This window comes from Chamaea fasciata, unplaced genomic scaffold (genome assembly GCF_029207755.1).
Source record: "Chamaea fasciata isolate MVZ Bird 193981 ecotype frontalis unplaced genomic scaffold, bChaFas1.0.hap1 SCAF_9, whole genome shotgun sequence".
Taxonomy (NCBI): domain Eukaryota; kingdom Metazoa; phylum Chordata; class Aves; order Passeriformes; family Sylviidae; genus Chamaea; species Chamaea fasciata.
Window position 1 is genome coordinate 12,615,601 of NW_027094094.1, and position 21,704 is coordinate 12,637,304.

General features: G+C 44.0%; 1 protein-coding gene across 5 annotated transcripts in view; it reads right to left on the reverse strand.

Annotated features, from left to right (window-relative positions):
- Window positions 1-547: 547 nt before the first annotated feature.
- The window catches only part of WBP1L (WW domain binding protein 1 like), a 59,044-nt gene continuing 37,887 nt past the window's right edge, over window positions 548-21,704 (reverse strand). For 3 of the 5 annotated variants that reach the window (XM_066191006.1, XM_066191009.1, XM_066191007.1), the window contains exons 2-4: window positions 15,108-15,210; window positions 4,316-4,477; window positions 548-2,902 (exon numbers count right to left, since the gene is read on the reverse strand). In XM_066191006.1, the coding sequence (XP_066047103.1) occupies window positions 2,163-2,902; window positions 4,316-4,477; window positions 15,108-15,210 (1,005 nt within the window). In that variant the 3' untranslated portion in view covers window positions 548-2,162. The remainder of the gene's footprint in view (window positions 2,903-4,315; window positions 4,478-15,107; window positions 15,211-21,704) is intronic. The other 2 variants (XM_066191005.1, XM_066191008.1) reach the window with 1 other exon arrangement.

The window sequence follows — 21,704 nt, forward strand, 5'->3', positions numbered from 1 at the left end:
CTTACAGACTGATGTGATTTTTTAGCTTCCTCTGTAATGCAAGGAACAAAACCTGGTGCCAATATGTACAGAATTCCTGGGGGTGGCACTGGGGATCTTTAATTATCTTCTCAAAAGGTACACGTGGTCAGCGTACACAGCTGGAAGTGACCAGCCCCCAGGCTCTGGGGCATGCGCAGCCTCTCTGTTACCACTCATCCAGGTATCCAGGCTCCAGACATCCAGGAATGAGGTCTCTTGAATCCAAATCAAAGTCCTTCATTGTTAAGAGCACCCTACGACACAAACTGAAGAGCTGTCTTTATCAGCTGTTCTGAGGGAACAGAAAGGCTGTGATGGGCAAAGGAGTGAGATTCTTCCAAACCCTGTAAGGTTAAGAATGCTCTCCTCAAACAGGTAATGCTGCCATAAGGTAAAATGCAGGTAAAATGCTGCCACTCTCTAGCCAGCCAGTGCCAACACACCTCCAGGTAGAATAACAGAACAAATCCACTAACTAAAGACAGATCTTGTTCTTAGCTCACAAAATGATACACATACACATGGACAAGTTATCAGAAAAGGCATTGTATTTTGGTTTCCACCTTAGTTAAAACTGATTTTGGTTTTCAATCAATCAGATCTGAGTATGTCTGAGTTCAGGTTTCAATTTTTTTTCCCCATAACAGTAATGATCTGGACGACCATAATTATAAAAGGGACAGGGAGAAATCTCAAGAACAAGTTACATAGTCTGAACTGTGCTCTCTTCCACAGGAGCACTCTTAGGGAATGTTAGTTTCAGCTCTTCCTTTTTTTTTTTTTTTCTTCCTTCAGGTTGTTACTAACAAAAATCTCTACTGTTTATTAAAGCAAAGCTACAGTAAATTTTCTTGCAGTCTTACAGCAGGTTTTCATATTACCAGTAGGACTCGCATGCATGGATTGCAGTCACACACACACGCTCACAGACATTATACAGTAGCCAGTTGCCACCATAAAAAAAAAACCGAAAAGAAAGAGAAAGAAAGCAGACATTCATTTCTTTAAGTGGTCATCATTAGAATCGCACCAAACTTTTGGATAAAAAAAAAAAATACTGCACAGGTCTTCCACATCTACAAGGTAAATCATCCCTTTCGCAATGGACGGAGCTCTCGTCTCCATTTGTTCAACATGCATCACTAAAGCTTGAAGGCACGCTGGCCAAGGAGAGCCCTGTTCTTTTGTCATCTGAACTCCAGTGTGCTGCTATCAGGGTGCAAAAAAAGGACAAAAATAAAGCCAAGCCCTTTTGCAGCACACCAGGAAAAGGTCATTCGGAGACCACAGTACTTGGAAGGCAGCCCAGCTGCCTGGATTCTACTGCTAACTGTGCTCTTGGAGGCATTGAAGGAACACACTTGTGTTTAAAAATGACACAGAAAGGCAAATTTCTGCAAACCCTTTCTTTTCAAACTGCCTAAGGTAGACTAACACTCCTTCCAGAAGAAACTGGTCCTTCAGTCACCAGCTTCAAGTGGGAAATTTCCTACCTGCTGTCTTAAACACTGAAGCACCAGAGATTATAGGGCTGATGTGTTTGGGCATTCACCAGCTCCAGGGAAACTTAACATCAAGAAAGACAAAAAAAAAAAAAAAAAAAAGAAAGAAGGAAAAAAGATGAAAATAGATCCCCAATGCCTCAAGAGCACTATATCAAACCAGAACTCTTGGGCTACTGACTGCCGGCACTGTCAGAAGCTGCTCGCTTCTGGGAAGACACCTGGAGGTTGAAGCCTTATGGTGATCTGGTATCCTCCCAGGGTGAGATTTGCTGAGTTTAACTGATTGTAAGATAAAGCAGTGTTTCAGAAAACTAAAACAAACAAACTCATATAATAACCATCACCAAAATCACCATTGGAAAAACTCCATTTTTTAGAAGGTCTCATTGAGAAACATCAGCCCCTGCTCCATGGAGCAGGGCAGATATAATTAACAAAACCCAGAATGACCCGTCCCCCACAAGCTGGGCCTTTGAGGTCTAGTCCCCATAGTATATTGGAGGGGAGAAAGAAAAAAAAAAAACCACCAAAAATAAGAAGGTTGTATCACCTTTTCCTCCTGTTAAAGTTTTAATCCTCTTATTCTGTTTTTATTTATTTTTTTTTTCCCCCAATTCTCCCTTCCACTCTGCCACCTTAGCTGGGGGAGTTATTGGTACAAGAGTTTGGAGAGTCCTGCTCGTTTATTGTGTTCAAGAGTACACACACCGGCTGCCGTGGCAGGTGGTGGTGGCTGTGTTCGCGGTGCTGCTCCTCCGTGGCGCTGAAGAGCCCTTCCTCCTCGTCCCCGTGGGAACGGCCGCTGCAGCTGTCGCAGAAGTCCAGGGGCCCATCCAGAGCGTCATCGATGAGCCCGTCAAACTCCTTGAGGTCGTCATCGTGATGACCCCGGTTGCATACACAGACTTCTATGCCCGAGTCGCCGGTGAATCGGCGCTGCCTGCCCGGCGTCTTGTCCTTGGCGTCGGGAATGGCACTGCTCTGCTCTAAGCTCTCAGAGCTGTAACCTTTCAGCAGTTCCTCCTTGCACTCTGTATCCTTTTCGAGACCGGCCCTCTCCACTAGCTCGGCTCCTGTGCTGGTACTGCTGGGCTCGACGCTTTGCATTTTGGCGACGGCTCTCTCGCCCAGCATGGTGGTGGAGGGCTCGGGGTCCCCGCGGCCGGGCGCCCCGGTGCTGTCAGTACTGCTGTTATTGCTGCTGGGTGCTGCAGAGCTGCTCTGCGCTGGCTGCAGGGTCCTGGGCGTGTCTGGGATTGTGCTACTGCTGCCTGCTGGGACACACTGCTGATGTAAGGCACTGTATGGGGGCGGAGGGGTCGGCGGTCGGTTCACCACTTCCTCATAGGGAGGTAGCAAATAGTTTGGCAAAAACCCTAGAAGTGGGAGGCAAGGAGGAGAAGTTATTTCAGGAGCAGCTTATCTCAGGAAACGAGTCACTAATACAGGTCAGTATGGCATTTGTTCACCTACCAGCACCTTCCTACTGAACAGCGTAACAGGCTCTACAAAGGGGTGCCAGAACTTGTCCCAGGTGAGACGTGTTATGTTATAGAGAAGCAGCAAACATAGCAGAGGAGGGCACCAGTACAGGAGGAGATGGACACAACTGGGAACAGCAGCCTGATCTCCTGGCTCTCACTACGCTTACCAGGCAAACCTCCCTGGACCATGTACCCCAAATAGTGCCCTACAAACCACAAGGGGGATGGCCTGTGTTGGCTGGAGGGAACAACTCCCCAGCCCTCTCCAACACTGCCTTCTCAGCCAAATTTCCATTTTCAAGAGCAAAGACTCCATCTCACAAAGCATTGTGCAAATATGAAGAGACATGAGCAGTTTCAAGGAACTTGGAGATCCTGGCTTTTGGTTGCTGTTTCAATGCTGGATTCAATTCTTCTAGTGCAGTCAGAATAAATTGGCAGTACTGGCAAAAGAGTTTGGATTATTGTACTTACAGCCTTTCAAACCCATGAAAAATTTTGTTTATTTCCTAAGAGGCAACAAAATAGTCTATATAGACAGAATGTACTTAAACACTGGAAACATTTAAGGATAGCACTGCAATTTTCCATGTGCAATTGCATATCCCTGGGGCTGGGGAGGAAAAGGCTGCTGGGGATGATTTCTGAGGTGACTGCCAGAATTTAACAAGAAAAGCAAGTTTATACATGCAATTCAACAGTCCATCAGAGGAAACTCAGCTGTGGTACCTCCAGTCAGAAAGATACTTGCTGTTCCAGCACAGCACAGCAGAACACAAGGAGAGCACAAAGTGATTGTACTTTCCCTGAATTGTGGGCAACAGCTCCTTCACGCAAAGTCCCAGGGCTGTTCACCAGTAGTGTGGCCTGGGAACAACAGCACAGGGTGGGAGCCAGCAAAGTCTCTGCTGAGACTCCACTTTCTCCCAGCCTGTGTGATCAAATTTTGTGAAGCCACTTCCCACACCTCAGTCCCACCAGCAGCAAGTCCCGACTGGAAAGGAGAAACATCCACAAAGTCCTGAACGAGGTATTTTAAGAACCTTTGCAGTAAAACACCCAGGGAATCACCACACTCTCAGGGGTGGGTGCGAAGGTGCTGTAGCTGGTGTGGTTCAACTCCAAACTCAGGGGGGTTCAAATGCATCCAACACCATCTCCCCTCTGCATGCCATGGTTGGGCAGCAAAGCTGCCCACAGCCCCTTGCTGAAGCCAATTACTGCTCCTTCCTTCCACCTAACACGGGAAACTCGCTGCTGCCCTGCTCCCCAGGGTCTCCAGGCAGAGCAGTGCGAGGTACGTACGGAAATAGAAGGGCAGGGCTGAGTAGTTATGGGCCTCCCGGTAGGCGATCAGGTTGATCTCGTGCTGCCGCTGCTGGGCCTGGAGGCGGTGCTTGGTGCGGCGGTGATGGCAAACACAACAGCAGCTCAGGATGATGATGATGGTCCACACCAGCCAAAACCCTACAGAGAGGAGAGCCAATGTTAGCCATTGTGTGAGAGCTGCATCCAAACCCAGGAAAGCCAAGAAGCCAATGGAGAAGATCATCTGTAAGCCCAGATCTGAACCTGCACTGCTCTAAAGGCAGAAATATGTCTTAGGCCAGGAGGCTTCAACACTGACCTTCCTGCCTGTGTGGGACACCGCGACACCAACAGCCTTGCCAGAAATGGGTAACTCTGAATGCGCTTTGGCACAGTGTGGATCATGTTCAATAGGTACAACTCTGGAGAAGAACCAAATATGGAGACAGGGCTCCCCCTCCATTGCGCCTACCCTTTGGTTACCATCTCTTCTAGCCAAAAATGGGCAGAGCTGTGAATAGCATTGAGCTTGCCTCCCACAGCCCCTTTGGTTTGAAAATAACAATCAAGACACAATAGACACTCTGCAGATTGACCACAGAAGAAGAGAAAAACCCCAAGCACTATGTTTTGCTTTTGTTTGCACTGCTCTTTAATTTCCAGCCCAAATCCTTCATTGTTATGTTTAACAAAAACATGCTCTTTTTTCATAAATGTCTCAAAATATTTTTAAAACTTATTTTTGTATTCAATGTCTTAAATTATCCAAAATTAAATTAAACTAGCCTCCCTCTCTGAATCCTCAAGAAACCCAACTTCTGCTTTGTTTGTGGTCATGTCTGCTTTCTGTGCACTGTTGTACTGTATGTACGCTGCTCCTTAAAAGAGAATTTTAAAAGACCACTTCCTGAATTTCACCCACACCCTCCAACATGTGGAGTAACTCTCCCTTTCCACAAATTTCTCACTTGCATGCACTACAAAATGTTTCTGAGACACACTTCAAAAAACTGGAACATTCACTCCAGATTAGGCTTTTGTCTCCAGTGTCTGTAAGCTCCATATTTTTTAAGCTCAGTTTTTGCACCTGAAGATACTGGGGGAACTCTTCCTTTAGAAACACATAAGCTTAGCAGTCACTCCTCACTAGAGATCACAACACTATTTTTCTTTCTGTAACACCTCTGCCACTCTTCAGTATTCCCAAGCAGTCAAAATGGAGATTCCTAATGCCACAGCCCATTTTCAGGATGGTATCAAACTGCTCTTCTCTCTCCACTAAATAGCTTCAGTCATGCCTTTACAATACCTTGATGTTTTCAGCATCCCCTGCTGTGTTTGCAATGTTTTCTCTGCTAAGAGCTAGGTGGGGAAAGGTGAACAGTTTAGGAATTGAAAGAATGAAAGGAGTACTGCTCTGGCTCAGGACAAAGGGCAATCTATCATTATCACCCATCTCAGAGACCTGCACTGGGCTGTTTGTAGGTGAACTGGATGTGCCATATTGTGTCTCTGAGCATTTTGAGTGGGGACTTTCACCTCTCTGTGTTGTAACCCAAATTCCTCACGTATTTTGGCACAGCAAACTGAAATCTCTCTCCTGCCTTGTGCAATCTGTATTTCCCTAATCAACTGGAACCTGACTTACCACCAAACTTATCAAAACCTGCTATCAAATGAAGGTGTTACATATTCTCCCCCATTTTTTTTTCTTGGCTGGAAATGAAGGTTCCTGGGTAGTTTCTCTGGCCAGCACGCTCAGCTGTACCACGATGACCAGGGAGACTGTGATCTTCACTCCAGAGAAACAAAGGACAAAGTACTCAAGATGCTCTCTGCACTTCCCAAACCAAAATGAGAATGTGGCCACTGACCTCCCAATACCCTCCTGTTTCTAAAAAAAGCCTTTTTATATAAACTAAAAGGATTGACCCAGTCTACCCTTCATTCCAAAGCCAAACATTTGCAACCATTCCTGTAGCCTCTATCATTACCAAAACCTTGGTACACAACTGCAATACTTCAACTGTCTCCCAGTTTGAAGACTCTCACCAATAAATACACTTTATTTCTCGCTAAGAGGAGGTCCCTTGGCTCTTGCTTGCTGAGGAAGCAAGAATACACGCATCAAAACCAGGTCATTGGCACAGCATGCCACCATGCACCGAGGCGGGCCTGCAGTTCATCTTCTAAGTACTCCTTATTTTTGAAGAGCAGTCCATGATCATGAGTTCAATAACAATGGAAAATTACACCCAGCTATCCAGGGATTTTAGCTACAGTTATGAAAACAGATGCTTTTAAACACATTTGATCATGTCTTTTCCCAAGGAGTCTACATACAATGGTAGCAAGCAGCACTTAATTAGTTAAGATGTCCTGGAGAGCTGCCACTGTTAAGCAATCTCAGCTGTAGCAGCCAAATATTTCTGCAGGGAATAACTGCTCCCACCCAAGCCTGCATCCAGAAGATTAAAAAAGTATTTCTTCAGAAAACTTCTCTACCCACTCCAAAAAAAAAGTCCCATAGTGCTTTGCACACAAACTGATGCACAAGCTCAGAGTAGGGGTCAGAGTAAGCTCAGCCATTCCTGGGAAGAGGTGTGGCAACTCCGTTAACAACACGCAGTAACAACATACAACAGCTTAGGATAATAAATTAATGTTGGATCCTACTGCAACCGCAGGTGGCATTTAAGTAAACAAATCATAATTTAGTGGATTGCAATTTGGCCTCGGTGCCAGGAACAACACCTTCATTCTCCTGCAAAGGGTCTGTGCATGCTTGCAAATGCGAGAGAATGAGATTGTTGTTTTTCATGAGAACTTCCAGAAAAAAACCCACTAATACCACATTACTGCCTGGTTTCATTAACTGCTGACACTTCCTAGAGCTTCTAGGAATTACTCAACCCCTGACTCAGCATGAGCCTGGATGGAGGACTCAGCAAGCCTGGAGGACTTGCCTGGATGATCGCAGGAGATCAGCAGCATGTGCCCACCACAGTCATTTGCTGGCCTGGCTTTCGGCATATGTTAATGGCTGTGTCCCCACCTCGTCACTCAACAGCACATCTGCACCTCAGGGCTGGAAAGCCTCCAGCGCATCACAAGCAATGGGATGGGACACCCATGGGAGCTGGAACACATGAGGGGTGCCCTGGTTGTCATTTGGGCAGAGGTGCCAGTGCTGGGAGAAGGACGGGCGCAGCTCTGGTTGCAAGCCCAGCATGGTGCTGGGAGTTCAGGGCCTCCATAAAAGGCTCTACAACATTCCCTTACCAGGAGTTTGGGCACTGTTGAAGTTTTGGCTGCAGAAGAGAAAATTGCAAAAGCCTAGCAAAAATATAGCATGGTCATTTATTTGGAATAAAGCTATGCTCCAAGGCCTAGTGCAATTGGAAATATTATGTCTAAAAGTATGGAGTGAACAGTGAAGATGTTCATGGCTGAGCTGTGCATTTGTACACCTGGTGAGGCTTGGCTTCAAACCAGCAGCAGGGAGGTGAGCCGAGCAGACCACTGGCCCGTGCAGACAGCAGCTCATTTGGCAGGAGGGGAATTGCAAATTCACCCAAAGACAACACTACATGAGCAGGAAACACAGGAAGCACAGGGGCCAAGCATAGCAGCAGCACACACTAACACCTCCTTCAGAGTAAAAATAGGTACCAATTCTGTCTTGTGCTGAAAATGGGTAAGATGTACAGAGGCAACTAAAGTTTGGCATTAAAAAGCCTCTAAAAGCCAAGTAAAACTGAGCTTCTGGTTGTCTTCAATGTCCCCAAAAGCCTTCACTGTTGTCAAATGCCTTCCTCTTGCTGTTCAAGATGTACCTTCTTCCCAAATGGATACGAGCTGCTTTTCAGCAGCATTGTACTGAGCTACCGCTGCACTCACTAGAAAAGGAAAAATGGTTGGGAGACATATTCTGAGCCAAATTTGCCATTCAGTGTCCGATTTGAGAGTATTTTCCACAGACACCTGGCAGTGACCACTGGGAACAAAAGCTTGTGGCAACCTGAGGACAACATGACAGATGAAAAACAGTGACTTCGGAAATACAACTTCTGATGGATAGTCTAAGCAGAAGCAAAGTACCAGTCTGGAGCAAAACAGGCACTAGGAGACCACTAGATTTGAAGGCAATTTCAGTCTTGCTCTTGGTTTATGGAAGAGTCAGAAGTTGCAACACTCTCCAGCCCAAAAACTACTGAGTCCTGAGAAACACTGCTGTATTTTTTGTTAAATTCACTGGTGATGCCTACAAGTGGGTAACGATGCAAGCACGGGTCAAACAATCACAGCTGAGGAGTTGATTATTGCCAAGAGATTTCCCTGCCAGAGCACCAAAACCTTTCATAAAAGTAAAAGAAGCAGCACCAATCTGTAAGCTCAGAGCTGTAAGCCTGACACGAGCATGAAGCTCAGGAAGTCAGAATGGGAGCTGCAGAAACACCAGGGAATTGAATTATGTCCTGTGAAAGCCACTTCTCACAACCAGACGATATACTGAAGAAAGAGAAGGCTGCTACATTTGCAGCATTCTTGGGAAAGGGAGTCCCATCACATGGTCACACACCAAAGATGTTTCCTACCAGCTGTGAAAGAACATGCTTAAAGCTTCAAGAAAACCCCTTCTAAGACAGTAACCATAGTTTTGCTCAAACTTCAAAATAAGTAAGAATAAAACAGCTTAAGAATTAAAAACCAGAGCACTCCTTCCTCATGAAAAAGGAGGGAGTAATGTTTGCTTTGATGCTGTACTGTATTTGCTGCCTGGGATGTTGCCATCAGCAATGCCGTTGAGGGAAGTTCCTTTTATCCTCTGCAAAATGGAAAATGTTTTCTGGAGCGTTCCAAGGGTATGAACAGAGAAATTTGCCCTCAAGTTCATGGTAAACTTGGGCAAATGCCATGGCTCTGCTGGCAGGAAATCCCCTAAAAGCAAGCCAAAACATACTGCAAAGTGCCTTTGTGTCTGCCTGACAAGCATCTGGGTAATAGCTTTGGCTCCATGAGAGCGGTTCTGAACAGAAGGAGAAGTGGGACAATTTCATTGACTAAGAAGTGTCCCAAATGGTGGCCTCACAGTCAGTCATGGCTGGAAAAAAATTGTCTTTCAGAGGGCCAACACTAAAATCAAAAAAAGGGAAGTTTACTTGGTAGCACAACCTGGATGCCTTTGGGTTTAATTGTGTCCTTTGGAAGAGAGGTCACATCATCTCCTGCTGCTGCAGGCACAACACTGCAGCTCAAGAATGCCAGATGAAGGATCCATGCCATAGGCCCATGAACATTTTAAGAAGGAATACAAGAAGCTGCTGAATGATGTGATCCTCTCCTGCCTCTCTCAACCATACCTCCTGCTGCTTCCTCCACCTCTTCTTGTGCTGGCACAACGTTGTGTGCAACTGCGGTTTGAACTGGTTTGAGGGAACCAGAGCAGGTTGAAACTCGTTTGGCAAACACAGCAGCAGCAGCAAGACTCTGACTTTCAGTGACAGTTTTATGTTAGTTTAAGTCATTGGAACTGCCGTCCCAGCCTGACCTCACTGCAGGAAAAAGTTACTGAATATTTGTAGAGTACAATGGCAAAAGAAAGAAGCTGAAGACATCTCCAGCTCCTGCTCGCTTGCTCCCAAACTGGCAACAAAAGGAGACACACTTAACTGCAACTGGTTTCCAGTTTTCAGAACAGTGTCCACTATATATGGTACACCCACTGCAACGAGATAAGATGGAAAAAACACAAGTTTCAGAAAAACCCTTTGCCTATGGAGCAATGAGAGTCAATGTGAGGCAGTAAATCTGCAGACATTGTTCTAATGCCTCTCTCCTAGGGAGGGAGCATTCCGAGGGCAATTGCTCCCATGCTCCAAATTACACATTTGTAAGCCCAGTCCCTCCCAAGAGATCTATGTTGATAAAATGCATGTTGAACAATAGTCTAACAGAGACCAGTGTGGAACATGCAGCTGAGACCACGTCCTGAACATCTGGGAACAACAGATCTAGGTACTTGGAGGTATACAGGGCAGGGGGTGAAACAACACCAGGAAGTTCTCTTGCCTTTTCATGCTGTTTAACAGAGCACAGGTGGAAGCAGCCACACAGGGCAAAAATCAGTATCTGCATAGCCAGGCTAAGCCAGACAGCTTGCCTTCTGCTTTAGACCTGGGAATTTTACTGAGCCAGACCAAAACAAACTTAAGGTGATTTGGCTGTCTGGATTAGGCTACAAGAAGTCCAAGGAAATCAGGAAATAACCCCCTCAGTGACCCTATTTATTATGAGTTTCTGTGTGGTTGTGACATCTGTTGTTTGCCCTATACTGTCGGCAAGGCTTTGTCATGGCAGGGTTATTGCTGCAGCACAGCTGAGGAGGAACAGCCCAAGGGGAAGTTTGAGACACCTAGGAAAGAGAAGCGAGTACAACCACGTAGAAGGCTGGGTGAAAGGCAAGGAACAGCAAAAATCTCTCTTTGAAAAAGGATGTGGGAAAAGACAACACGGGGTAAGGATAAAAACATGGGACTGGTGCATTGTTTGACTGAGTGTTTTGGAGACTGCAGCAAACTCTTGGACGTGAATTCCTAGTATAAAGCTGACCTCCTGGAATATGTACATGGTACAGCAGTTGTTTTAGTTTTAGCAACTAACCGGATCCTTGCCAGAATTTTCTGGCAGCATGCTTTTTGGGAAAAGAGCTGTCTAGCGATTCCAAGGGGAAGCATGCAGAGATGAGCAGAATGTTCAAAATCAGCAAAAACATTGACTGTGCTGCTTGCAAACAGAACATTTTTTCCTGTACAACCCCTTCCACTAGGACCTAAACAGTCAAGATCTTTTTTTTTTTCTTTCCTTCCGAAACAGAGGGGCTCAGCATCACTGCTAAAGAAGACAATGAAACACAACAGGCACAAGCACAGGCACAATGTATGAACACTCACTCATTGCCAATGCTGGGTTCTATACAGTACCTAAAAGACCCAAGACACCTAAGCCCTCAAACTAAATCATTCCACCTTTTGCAAGCAATGAGCAGCTGCCTGTTTCCATGCTCCATGATTCCTGAAGCGCAGTGTACTATTTTTCCAGCCACACAATGAAATGTACTTTCTACAGCTTTGCTTGCTGTGTTCAGAGCCTCTGGAATAATTTAATGATTCCAAAGGCAAGGAAAGACATGAGGATGGATGTCAGGAGATCTGGATTTAGCGTTCAGTCCACATTATACTCTTAAACCTGGGAAAATCCAGAACCTCTGAGCCTTACTTCTTAGCCTGCAAAACACAGGAACTGTATTCCTCGATTACCTTCTCTCCTGTATTTTGAAAAGTGGTAGTTTGGAATGGTTAAGCAGTAAGACAGGCCTGGAAAAAGGCCAACACAGGAAAACTCCAGCAAATCACAATCACATCATAGAGACCTGAATAAAAACTGTTAGGAAGCAAAATCCAGTGGCTGCTGCCATTCTCCCCCTTAGGGAGCATGAGTTCTTGGGGAGCCCAAGTAAGTTGTTCAACTAAAATGCTGACCCACCTCATTCACCATCCAAACATCTTTCTCTGTGTGAGGAAACGCAACAGTAAAGTAAATTTTTCCATTTTTTATTATAATGTTCAAAGAAAATTGAAAGACATAATGCAGCTTTCCCTCCACCATGTTACCAGCTATCAAGCTTGAGTTAAGGACTAATCAGACTTCTACACAGTTATTAGACCTATATCTATAGATCTGAATATAGTTTTATTATTTGGCAACATAGCACTGTTGTTTTTTTTTTTAACAACAGATGGATGGGGAATCTGAACTGGGCTGTTATCTAATTTTAAACACAAGCTGTCCACCTGCTTGGCATATCATATTCTCCATTCCTCCACTCCACCCCTTAACAAAATAATACCTTGATTTCACATCCTATTCCACTACCCTCAACGACTGGTTTAAAATTACCACAATCTTACTTGCTGTCTAGAATTGCTGAGATGAGCCATCTTCAAAGACAAACTTCCCTCAAATTCCTAAACAGAGAAAAAGGTCCTTTTTACAGGAAAAATTCCAAGTGGCCACAAAACAGGATCATGTTTCAGAACGCATGTCAAGAAAAGACAGACTAGTTTTCTTTTCCACTTCAAATGCCACCCTCCTCTGCTTCTTCTTCCCACAAAGCTGTGGTGGTAAATAAATCCAGGATTTAATTCGACAGGACTAGCAAGAAGGTCTGTTTTCAGGCACGCAAAAATCTGAAACACAAACTGGTGGTCTGAGAAGGTCAAGAGAAGCAAAAACTTCTCAAAAGCTACTTCAGTACATGCATATGCTGGTTAAAATCCAAACAGCACAACCATGAAGCCATACTTAAAAGGTGCTGCTATGTTAACTGTTCATTAACCAGAAGTTATGATTAACTTTTAAAAAGCCAATATATTCCCAAGCATGTAAAGCTGTTGCTCTCCACTGCTCATATTAAGACTACTTACATTTACTATCACCACTTTTCACCTTGAAGGCCTTCAGAGTCCCTCAGCACATGTACCTATCAAAGATACTCCACAACTCCTGAGCAGCAGCTAAGCTCACAAGCTCTAGAATATGGGTTTATGACTCCTTCCCATCCAAAGGAAACTTTTTTCCTACCATTCACAATGGCAAAGCAAGCTTTGAAAACATTAACTGATTTTAAATCAGTGCTGGATGTTTGCCTGAATTTGCAAAAAGCCTAGAAAACAGGTCTCATGTTTGAATTACTCCCCTCATTTTGGTGTGGTACATAATGCTCTCTGTGAGGCAGAAGGAATGTGAACACATAGAAACCTACCTCTCCTGAGGAACCATCCAGCAGTGTGTGTGACCAACGTGTTTACTCCATGATCTCACTGTGACCTGTGAGTCTGCTCTAAAAACAAGCCTTTAATATTCTGTCTCCTTCTAACAAAATCTGGTTTTGTCTTCCAAGAACTTTTATGATGCAGCCAGGCACTGCCAAGTATAAAAGTCTGTGCCATACTGAGAGCACAAAGACAGCTAAACCATCCCATTAAAATGGCAGGGGGCTATTGCTTGGACCAGACTGTTTGTATGAGATTTCACTAAGCCTCTCTTTCAAGATGTCCATGGGAGAAAGACGGTGACCATGCCACCAGCTCCAGTGTGCAGCTGCACTCTATACTGCTGCTCAATTTAGATCCTGCTTGCCAAGGAGCCTGTAAGCCTTTGCACACATGCATCTTCCTCTACATTCCCACCCACACAAATGCAAAACTGGGTTTGACCTTCCCCACTCTGCTCTGTCCATGTGTCCACCTCTAGTCTGAACAAATTCCTGCCATCTGTCCTGCCTGTGCTGCTGACTGATACAATCTGATCCAGGCACTCCAAGGCTCCAATATACTCATGTCTGTTTCTCAGCCTGCTATGGTCCCTGGAGCTGGCCCCTGGCCCCCTATCCTGAATTGTTTCTTGAACTGTTTGGCCATTTTGGAAAATAAGTCTGCTGTAAAAGGTCTGCAATACATAAAAATCCTGCCATTAGTATCGACGCAGCCAGCCACTGGAGTCAAACCACAGTGTGTCCTGAAGATGCTTACTATAGAGTCCTGCTCAGTTTATAACCACATCCTCCATACTTCACTGGCTAATTTGAGAAGTAACAGCATGTTTCTAGACTAAAGGATGAAGTGTCAGCTATTCCTGTTCTTGGATCCAGGTTAAATGACAGTCTTTGTATGTGTGACACATTTCCACACACAAGATAGTTTGGGAAAGTGAAACTGTGGGCACAAGAGAGGGAGTAAGTAGAAACCACAGTTGCATAAAAACTAGAAGATACCACTGGGTGTGGTAAGAAAACATCTCCAGTCTCTAATGTAAGGGTACAATGTCCAGAGCACCACACTTCCAAATTCCAGGAGCAGTGATGCCCTCCTAGCCTAGGCTTGGGGCAGTACAACAGCTCAACATCAATGTTCAACCTTTTGTGTTCCTCCTCAAGAAAGAAGACACCATCAGACTGAACAAGCTTAAGTTTTCCTTTAAAATTCAGCATTTATTACCTTCTTATGCTTTCAACTTTCCATTTTTCCATATATCTTAATCTAGTTTTGCTGACCACCTGCTTCGACCTGCCTGCTGCCATCTAAGGGGACTCAGCAGGTACAGTCACTCAACCATTCGCTGCAAACTTTGGTATTTTTAAATCTCACATTTTAGGAAAGAGGAAATGAGAGGGGTTGCAACGGGCGATATGTGTTCCTCACAGCACAGCATTCAGGCACTGCAAACCCACAGGATTTACCCAAGACTCTCTCTACTCCAAACAGTCCTGAAGAGAATAAGCACCCTGCTCCTCCTCCTTGAAAGAACATCTTTAAAAAGATATACCAGATTTAAACTTGTTGTGCTTGCAAAGAACTAAACCAACAAGGTGAAAGACACTGAAATTAATTCCTTGTTTGACTGTGTCAAGCTCTAGTGTTGTGTGTTTGGCATTTCTCCCTCAAGCTGGTCTCCTCCCTCCTGTACAATGTCATCTTGAGTACCCAAATCAGGGAGCAGAGCAAACCACAGTGGCAAGATGACCCATTACTCCTAAGAAAGCACCCACTGTGACGACCCTATTTCCTTGTCATATCATATCAGCTCTGGATTGTGCTGCAGTGAAATGCAATGGCAATGCACAACCAGGGCTGAATACAAAACCCCACGGGACACAAGCCAGCCCTGTAGTATGGTATGAGAGCCATGCAGATTAGGAAGGGAAGCCATACAAAATGGAAGGACTTACACCAGAGTTCATAGTAGTAGTTGCAACACTGGGATTGTCCACAACAGTGGCCCGTTTCACATATGTAACTTTGATTGTTGACACCCATGCAGGTTTCCTTGTCCTAAAATTAAACAGACAAACTTTTAAGATGCTTTGTCAGTATCTTTTGTAAATGTTTTACTCAATGATCTGCAAGCATTTGGAAAGTACAAGTTATGGTCTTTGGAAACTCTAAAATACATAAGGAGGTTAGAAGGCATCTAAGGACCACCAAAATACACAAAGGAGCATTCAGAAGAAAACCCCCATATCTTCAAACCCATGAGTTACACTGTTTTAGCATCTAGTCAGCACTGCTGTCTCATCATCCCTCTCCTTTTCCACTAAAAGTTACCACATTTTGGGAGCCTGGCAGTCTCTTAAAAGAAAAGATAACATTTGTTCCACATTGTACACAATATCACTGTATTACTGGGGCTGAATGCTGAGTGGAGGAAAAGCATTCAAAAATGGAACATTAAAATTTGAGAAAAGACTGCTTGGATTCATTTAGATCTAAATGATAATTACATTACGTTCCTGCAAGATTCTTATCTAAAATGATTCCTTCATAATTAGCCATGTGCTTTATTTAAGATCAGCATTCCTGTAAAACTTCTTCCTGGAGTAGCCAGAAGTCCAGAAGCAGAGCCAAATCAGCTGTAGTGTATCACCCAGTGGGTCCTCAAGACACCTAACATGGAAAAGGTCTGAAGTGTGAGGTCTCAGTTCCCCACATGGTGCACCACTTCCCAGAAGTCCATGTTTTCCTGCTAGTCTGAAAACATGGCTGGGAAAACGTACAAAACACAAGAAAACAGAAGCATTCTGCAGGCTGTGGTTTGTACATCCTCTAGTAAGTTTTGGAGCAACCTTGGAGTTCAAAGAACACTATGAAGTTTAAGAAACATATCTTAATTAAAACCACTGTAACAAAGTTTTTATTTTCACTTTCTCTCACTTGAAATTTATTATAAGGAAATGAAAATGTGGGTATGCTTATACTAAAAGCTGTATTGAAAAAAAAAATTTTGGAAGTACCAACTTGCAGATGAGAAAACACCAACCCACTAAAGCCCAACAAAACCCCACCAGTAGGTGATAGGGATGTGTATTTATGGATCCCAGCACTGGCTGAACCACACTATTCTCTTTTATGCGAGTGCACTATGGCCACACTTCTCACAAACCTCTATGGAGCATGCAAAATACCAAGTGCATTTCAAACGTTGAACCACCTCGTTGAACAAGTGATGTGAGACAGCAGCTGCAATGCAGAAGAGTCCTGCACTAAGTTTTCAGTGTATTTGGGGACCTGGAAGAGCACCATCACTTCCCCACCACACAGCACCTTAGTTGGAGCCACACCTCCCCAACACAGGTCTCTCACCTGAGGACCCAAATCACAGCAGCATAATATAACGTCTAAATGCAGAACAACCTCCTGCCATCTGAGGCTCAACAGGAAAGATCCCCATGGCGCTTCTTTTCTCCTAAGAAGTCACACCAACTTTTGAAAGAGTTTTGATCATGTGAGGGCACAATTCAACAAATACAACTCAGTGTATGATGTACTGCTTCCCTTCCTTCCATGGATATGATTTCCACAAAAGGCTCCAAAAAGAACCTTTAAAACTCACCCAGAGAGGCAACAAACCGGAGGGTTACCTGCCTCTATTTTTCAGGAAGAGATGAACATTTTGCTGGACAGACCAGTCCAACTACTGCAGGCAGCTAAAGCAAACATTTGGCTCTTCTCTTGAGATGTTGGCATGTCAACAGTAGAAACAGCATTTTCTTATACAGTTAGGAGGTGTTTCTGTCTCAAACTGGTAGCAACTATCAGGAGACACTGCTGAGCTAGCACAGTATTTTCTGCTTCAAGCACGCCATTCACTCCAAAATTTGTAATTTTAGCCAGCAGAAGAACTAGAAACAGGACAGACACATCTATTCTCTTATCTGTTCTTATTAGTTTATTTACATTTTTCCTCATTTTTGTTGGCCTTGCAGAGCTAATGTAACTGAAGAACAGCACAGATTTTGGCTCTCATATGAAGAGAATTGAGAAATTAAAATGCCATTGCAAAATTGCAATCCTGTTGACAATGCTCAAGTCAGAGAATGACTAGCTGAGGTTTGTGGTTGTGACACATGAAGATCAATGTGACCTGCTGAACCAGCAAATGAATCACATGGAGCTGGTGAAAAATCAGTCTCACAGTGCCATTTCATGATCTCCTTTCCATTACCACACTTGATCCATCCTTGACCACTTCTGGTTTACTCCCCAAAAATTTCATCCATTCAGTGTTGCCTGCTTCAAAGAGTAGCAGTAAGGAACAAATCAGTGTCTTTGGACAGCAGCAACTCATAACATTTTCAACTATATTTTTCCCACTTAAAAACTTGCAGCAGTCCTGATTTCAGACACTTTCTTCATACCATCCTTTTGTTTGTACTTACTGACTCCCTCTTTCCAACCTCATTATATTTGAAATTACTGTTCCACACATGCTTATCTGCAGGGCTGCTCCTTGTTAACCCAGCTGGTCAACAGGTGTGTCAGTACATTCTCAACAGAGGATCCTGAGCAGCTAGGATGGTACTCCGCAGGTTGTTCCTGGAGATCAAGTCTCAGGCAACAACATCCTGCTTTCCATCTAGAACAGAGTTTAAATCTTACTGTCCAGAGCTTCTTTACACGCTGACCAAGACAAATGCTCTTCTCTGCTAATGCACGTGTGCTTGTACCTTCAAATTGTCCCAGGGTTGGCTTTCAGCTCCCACAGATCAGAACAGCCAGGGGTTCTGAAGTCATTGCAGAGCTGACCACCAGCCACGCTCCTCAAAGGCCAAGCAGCTCATTTTGGAGCCTTTCTGCAACCCTCTGCCAGCCCAGCTACCAACCAGCTTTTGGGAACACAGAGCTGTCAGACTCGGGGGCCACGTGTCAGAACTGTCACCCATGTTTCCAAACAGTTTCACAGAATCAAGGAATAATTTGGTTTGGAAAGGATCCCAGCAGGTCACATGGTCCTACTACTGCTCAGAGCATGGCTACCTCTAACACTGGGTTACACAGCCTGGCACAGGGAAAGAGATAAAAGGTAAAGGCAATAGATCTTCACAAATAGAAGTCTACTAGGGAAAGATTCTGGCACAAGGACAGCATTGTTTTGGGATACATTACAGGTGACTCCTTTGGAACAAGTGTTTCAGTCTCCTTTCCTCTCTTAAGTCAAGACTCATTTCTGTGAAAAGCTGAGCCACTGTACAGTTTGCTCCTTTTCTGCAAGTCAAGGAAGAGGTTATGTAGAGCCACCCTGGCCATGACAGAGACTGTGACATTCTTTGTTAGGAAATTTCTACCTACTTCCAAGCTCTTTGATCTGACTTTACTTACTATTTAAATCTCAGGCTACACTTTTCATACCAGCAACATTTTATCATTTCTACTTCCTTCTCCCATGCATTCTTTGTGTCATAGGCTGCCAAACTAACTACTTAAGATATTTCAGCAATACAGTTATCTAGCGTCTAAATATCTCCTGGAAACAATATCCCAAGTGCTTGTACTATGAAAGCATACTATTTCCTTTTTCACACTAAGAGCCATAGACAAGGCACAGGACTGAAAGAGTTATTTTATAGATAAGGAAAAAATATATGGTGGAAAAAACTCCCATAGAAGCAAAGCTGGAGCACTCATATTTTATTGACATGCCTTTGTTTCGAATTTCCATTGCAAGCAGCACTTGTAATGGTAATTTTTAGTCATTCTTACCAGCATGGAGTTTTTATTGAACTATCACAGAGGGGTTTTGCAGTATTTTTAAGGTAGCCTTAGGAAAACAAGGAAGGGGGAGGGTTTCTTTCCAAAAGCACTTTCTTCCCCAATAGCCAGTGGCTATTGCATTCCAGAGTGGGCTTCCCTGCTGAAGGAGTCTTGTTTTCTTGTTGTCCAGGCAAGCAAGTACATCCCTCCCCACCAGCCTTTGTTCAGCAAACTGTAGATGCCTCCGGGCTGGATTACTAAGCAGGATCTCCACGGGTCTCCTCTCAAAGAGCATTCAACTCCATTAGCGAAGAATAGTCTTGTTTCAGGACTAAGAAGCCAGAACATGCCATCCATTATCTCCCACCTGCAAAGCCTAGGAGATTCCCAGCTAGTTTCGGGGGATTCACTTTGTCCTGCAAATCAGCCTGTACCTACCCTAGGCTGCATGTGCATCACTGCCTCCGTGGTACCATCTTAAGAGCTGGTCTGAGACACTGGAATCACTCAGTTCCTGACACACAAAAAAGCCAGGAGCTTTTGGGAGAACACTCTGCAGACATGTAGAATGTGTTCCCTCCCAGACCAGTCCAACAGAAACAATTTGTGGTATGTGGTACAGGCTCTTTGTCATGAAACTGGCTGAGCTGGGAAGACCTTACCTGGTGCATTTTGAGAGTCTCTTTGTATTAAGATGTGGCATTTTGGATTAGTTTTCATGTCACAAACTTTAAAAAGTAACAGTGAGTAAGATTCTTTTTTTATTTTTTTTTTAAACTTATTTTCTTGTTGATATTTGGCATTAGTGATAAACCCACAACCATACTGGCTACTCCAGAACTCTGCCAGTAGTCCACTTTTGCTGTCAAGTGCTCTTACAAATAATCCTTAAAATATCCAGCAGTGGTAGATATGAGAACTCAAGGCAGTGCTGTATGTTGTCACATCTAAAGCCACAGCAAACAGCAATGTCAGTGCCAAGGAAAAAAGCCAATTATTCTCTTCACCTTTCAGTTTAGTATTAGACCTTTACTGGAGGTCTATGTGACAAATTAAAGGTCAAAATCTGGGGCACAATCAAGACAAGAGGCATTCATGAAAGTCTGTAGGTTGACTGAGCTGCTCCTTGCTGCAAGGGAAGATGAAACAGACCTCCTTACCCTACTTTTCTAAAGGTTTTCAGTAGTAAATGGTTGGGTTTAAAAGCTGTAAATCTGTTAGGATTAATTTCATCTGAAGCCAATGTTGGAAATGAAGGGAAATAACTGACAGTGGAGTTCCATCACAATAAAAGGATCAAGGCACTTCTCTCTTTTCTACTCTCAAAAACTCAGTTAACCTGGGTACATACTGTTGCTAAGTCAGGAGGAAGAAAGATGAAGATGAGCAAATTCCAGGCTAGTGTGGCTCTTTTCCAAGCTGAAAATTAATATGTGCAACTGCAGCAACAAACACCACAGCCCACACTCAGAAGTGCATAGTTGGCAGCCAACCACCTACAAAAGTTGACTCCTCAGTTGGCATTAATCAGGTAACCAAAACCAGCAGTGGCCAGTATCACGAAATCTAATAACCATTTTAGCTTTTTGCTCTCCCTCGTCTTTCCACAGAAATCCAGACTCCATTACCCTAAATATGAGCACCTACATATGGCCTCTATGTGTCATTCAAACTGCCAGAGTATCCATTCATCCTAACCTTGGTAATACCCTGGGAAACACTTGGAAATGTGACTTGCATTTACTTACAGCAGTTTATAGGCATTCCTGTCCCCTAGGATAGCCAGTTTTTTTTTACCTACACTAATTCCCTAATTTCTCCAAACTTCACTACATCATTTGTCAAGGCACCACGCAGCAAATTACTATTTTAACAGGGAGAGATGGAGAATAACAACAGGATGACAGGGGTGAGTAAAGGCCTGAATAAGAGGCATACAGACAGAGGGACTTAGAGAAAAGCCCAGCAACAGGATGAAGGGAGACTGCCAAAATGGCATCTGCTGAAGGGTAAGATACAACTGGTTTTAACAGGTCTTGGGCTCAACCTGTGACCACTCCAGACATTCTGGTTTCACAGCTCTGATAGGGACTTCGGTAATAAGCATCTATTTAATAATAAATCAAAATCCTGACCTAGTTATTTCACTAATCTCATTAATTGCAGGCAGCAGTCCCTTGCTCTCAGTACCCAGCCGCACCCATAACAAGCAGGATGGATTTAAGTAAGTGACACTATCCTCAGAAAAATGCATTAAAGTATCTATTTTCAGTAACTCACAATCAGTATTTGAACCATATATACTCTTTAAGCATTCTGAGTAACAGGACTGAAGTGGTTGTCAGTATATTAAAAATGTCAGAAACAACTATTTGATATCCACTGTTTATTAGTTCCCACTTGGCTGTTACTCAATCTCACATATCAGACTATCACTAGTGTTGGTTAGCGAAGTGCATCAGCAACAGCTCATGAGAATGCAAACACAGAGCTACCAAGCCGAAAATGATCTCTGTCAGATAAAGCACTCAAGTGGTAGTAAGTTAAAATTGCTACTGAAAATACTAGGCTGGAATGCCCAATCTTGCCACACGGTTTACTACAATTCCTGGCTTGCCAGCCGCCCCCCAGTTCCTAACCAAAGTTAACCTTAAATAAAAACTCACTAGATCCTTTCAGAGAAGGACAGCAGGCAGGATCACAGCAAGGACAGGCAGAACTGCAGGGGAACCCTGGATCATCGGGGCAGCTCAGGACCCACAGACACCAGTGTGGTTGAGCCTGCACCAAAGCCTCCA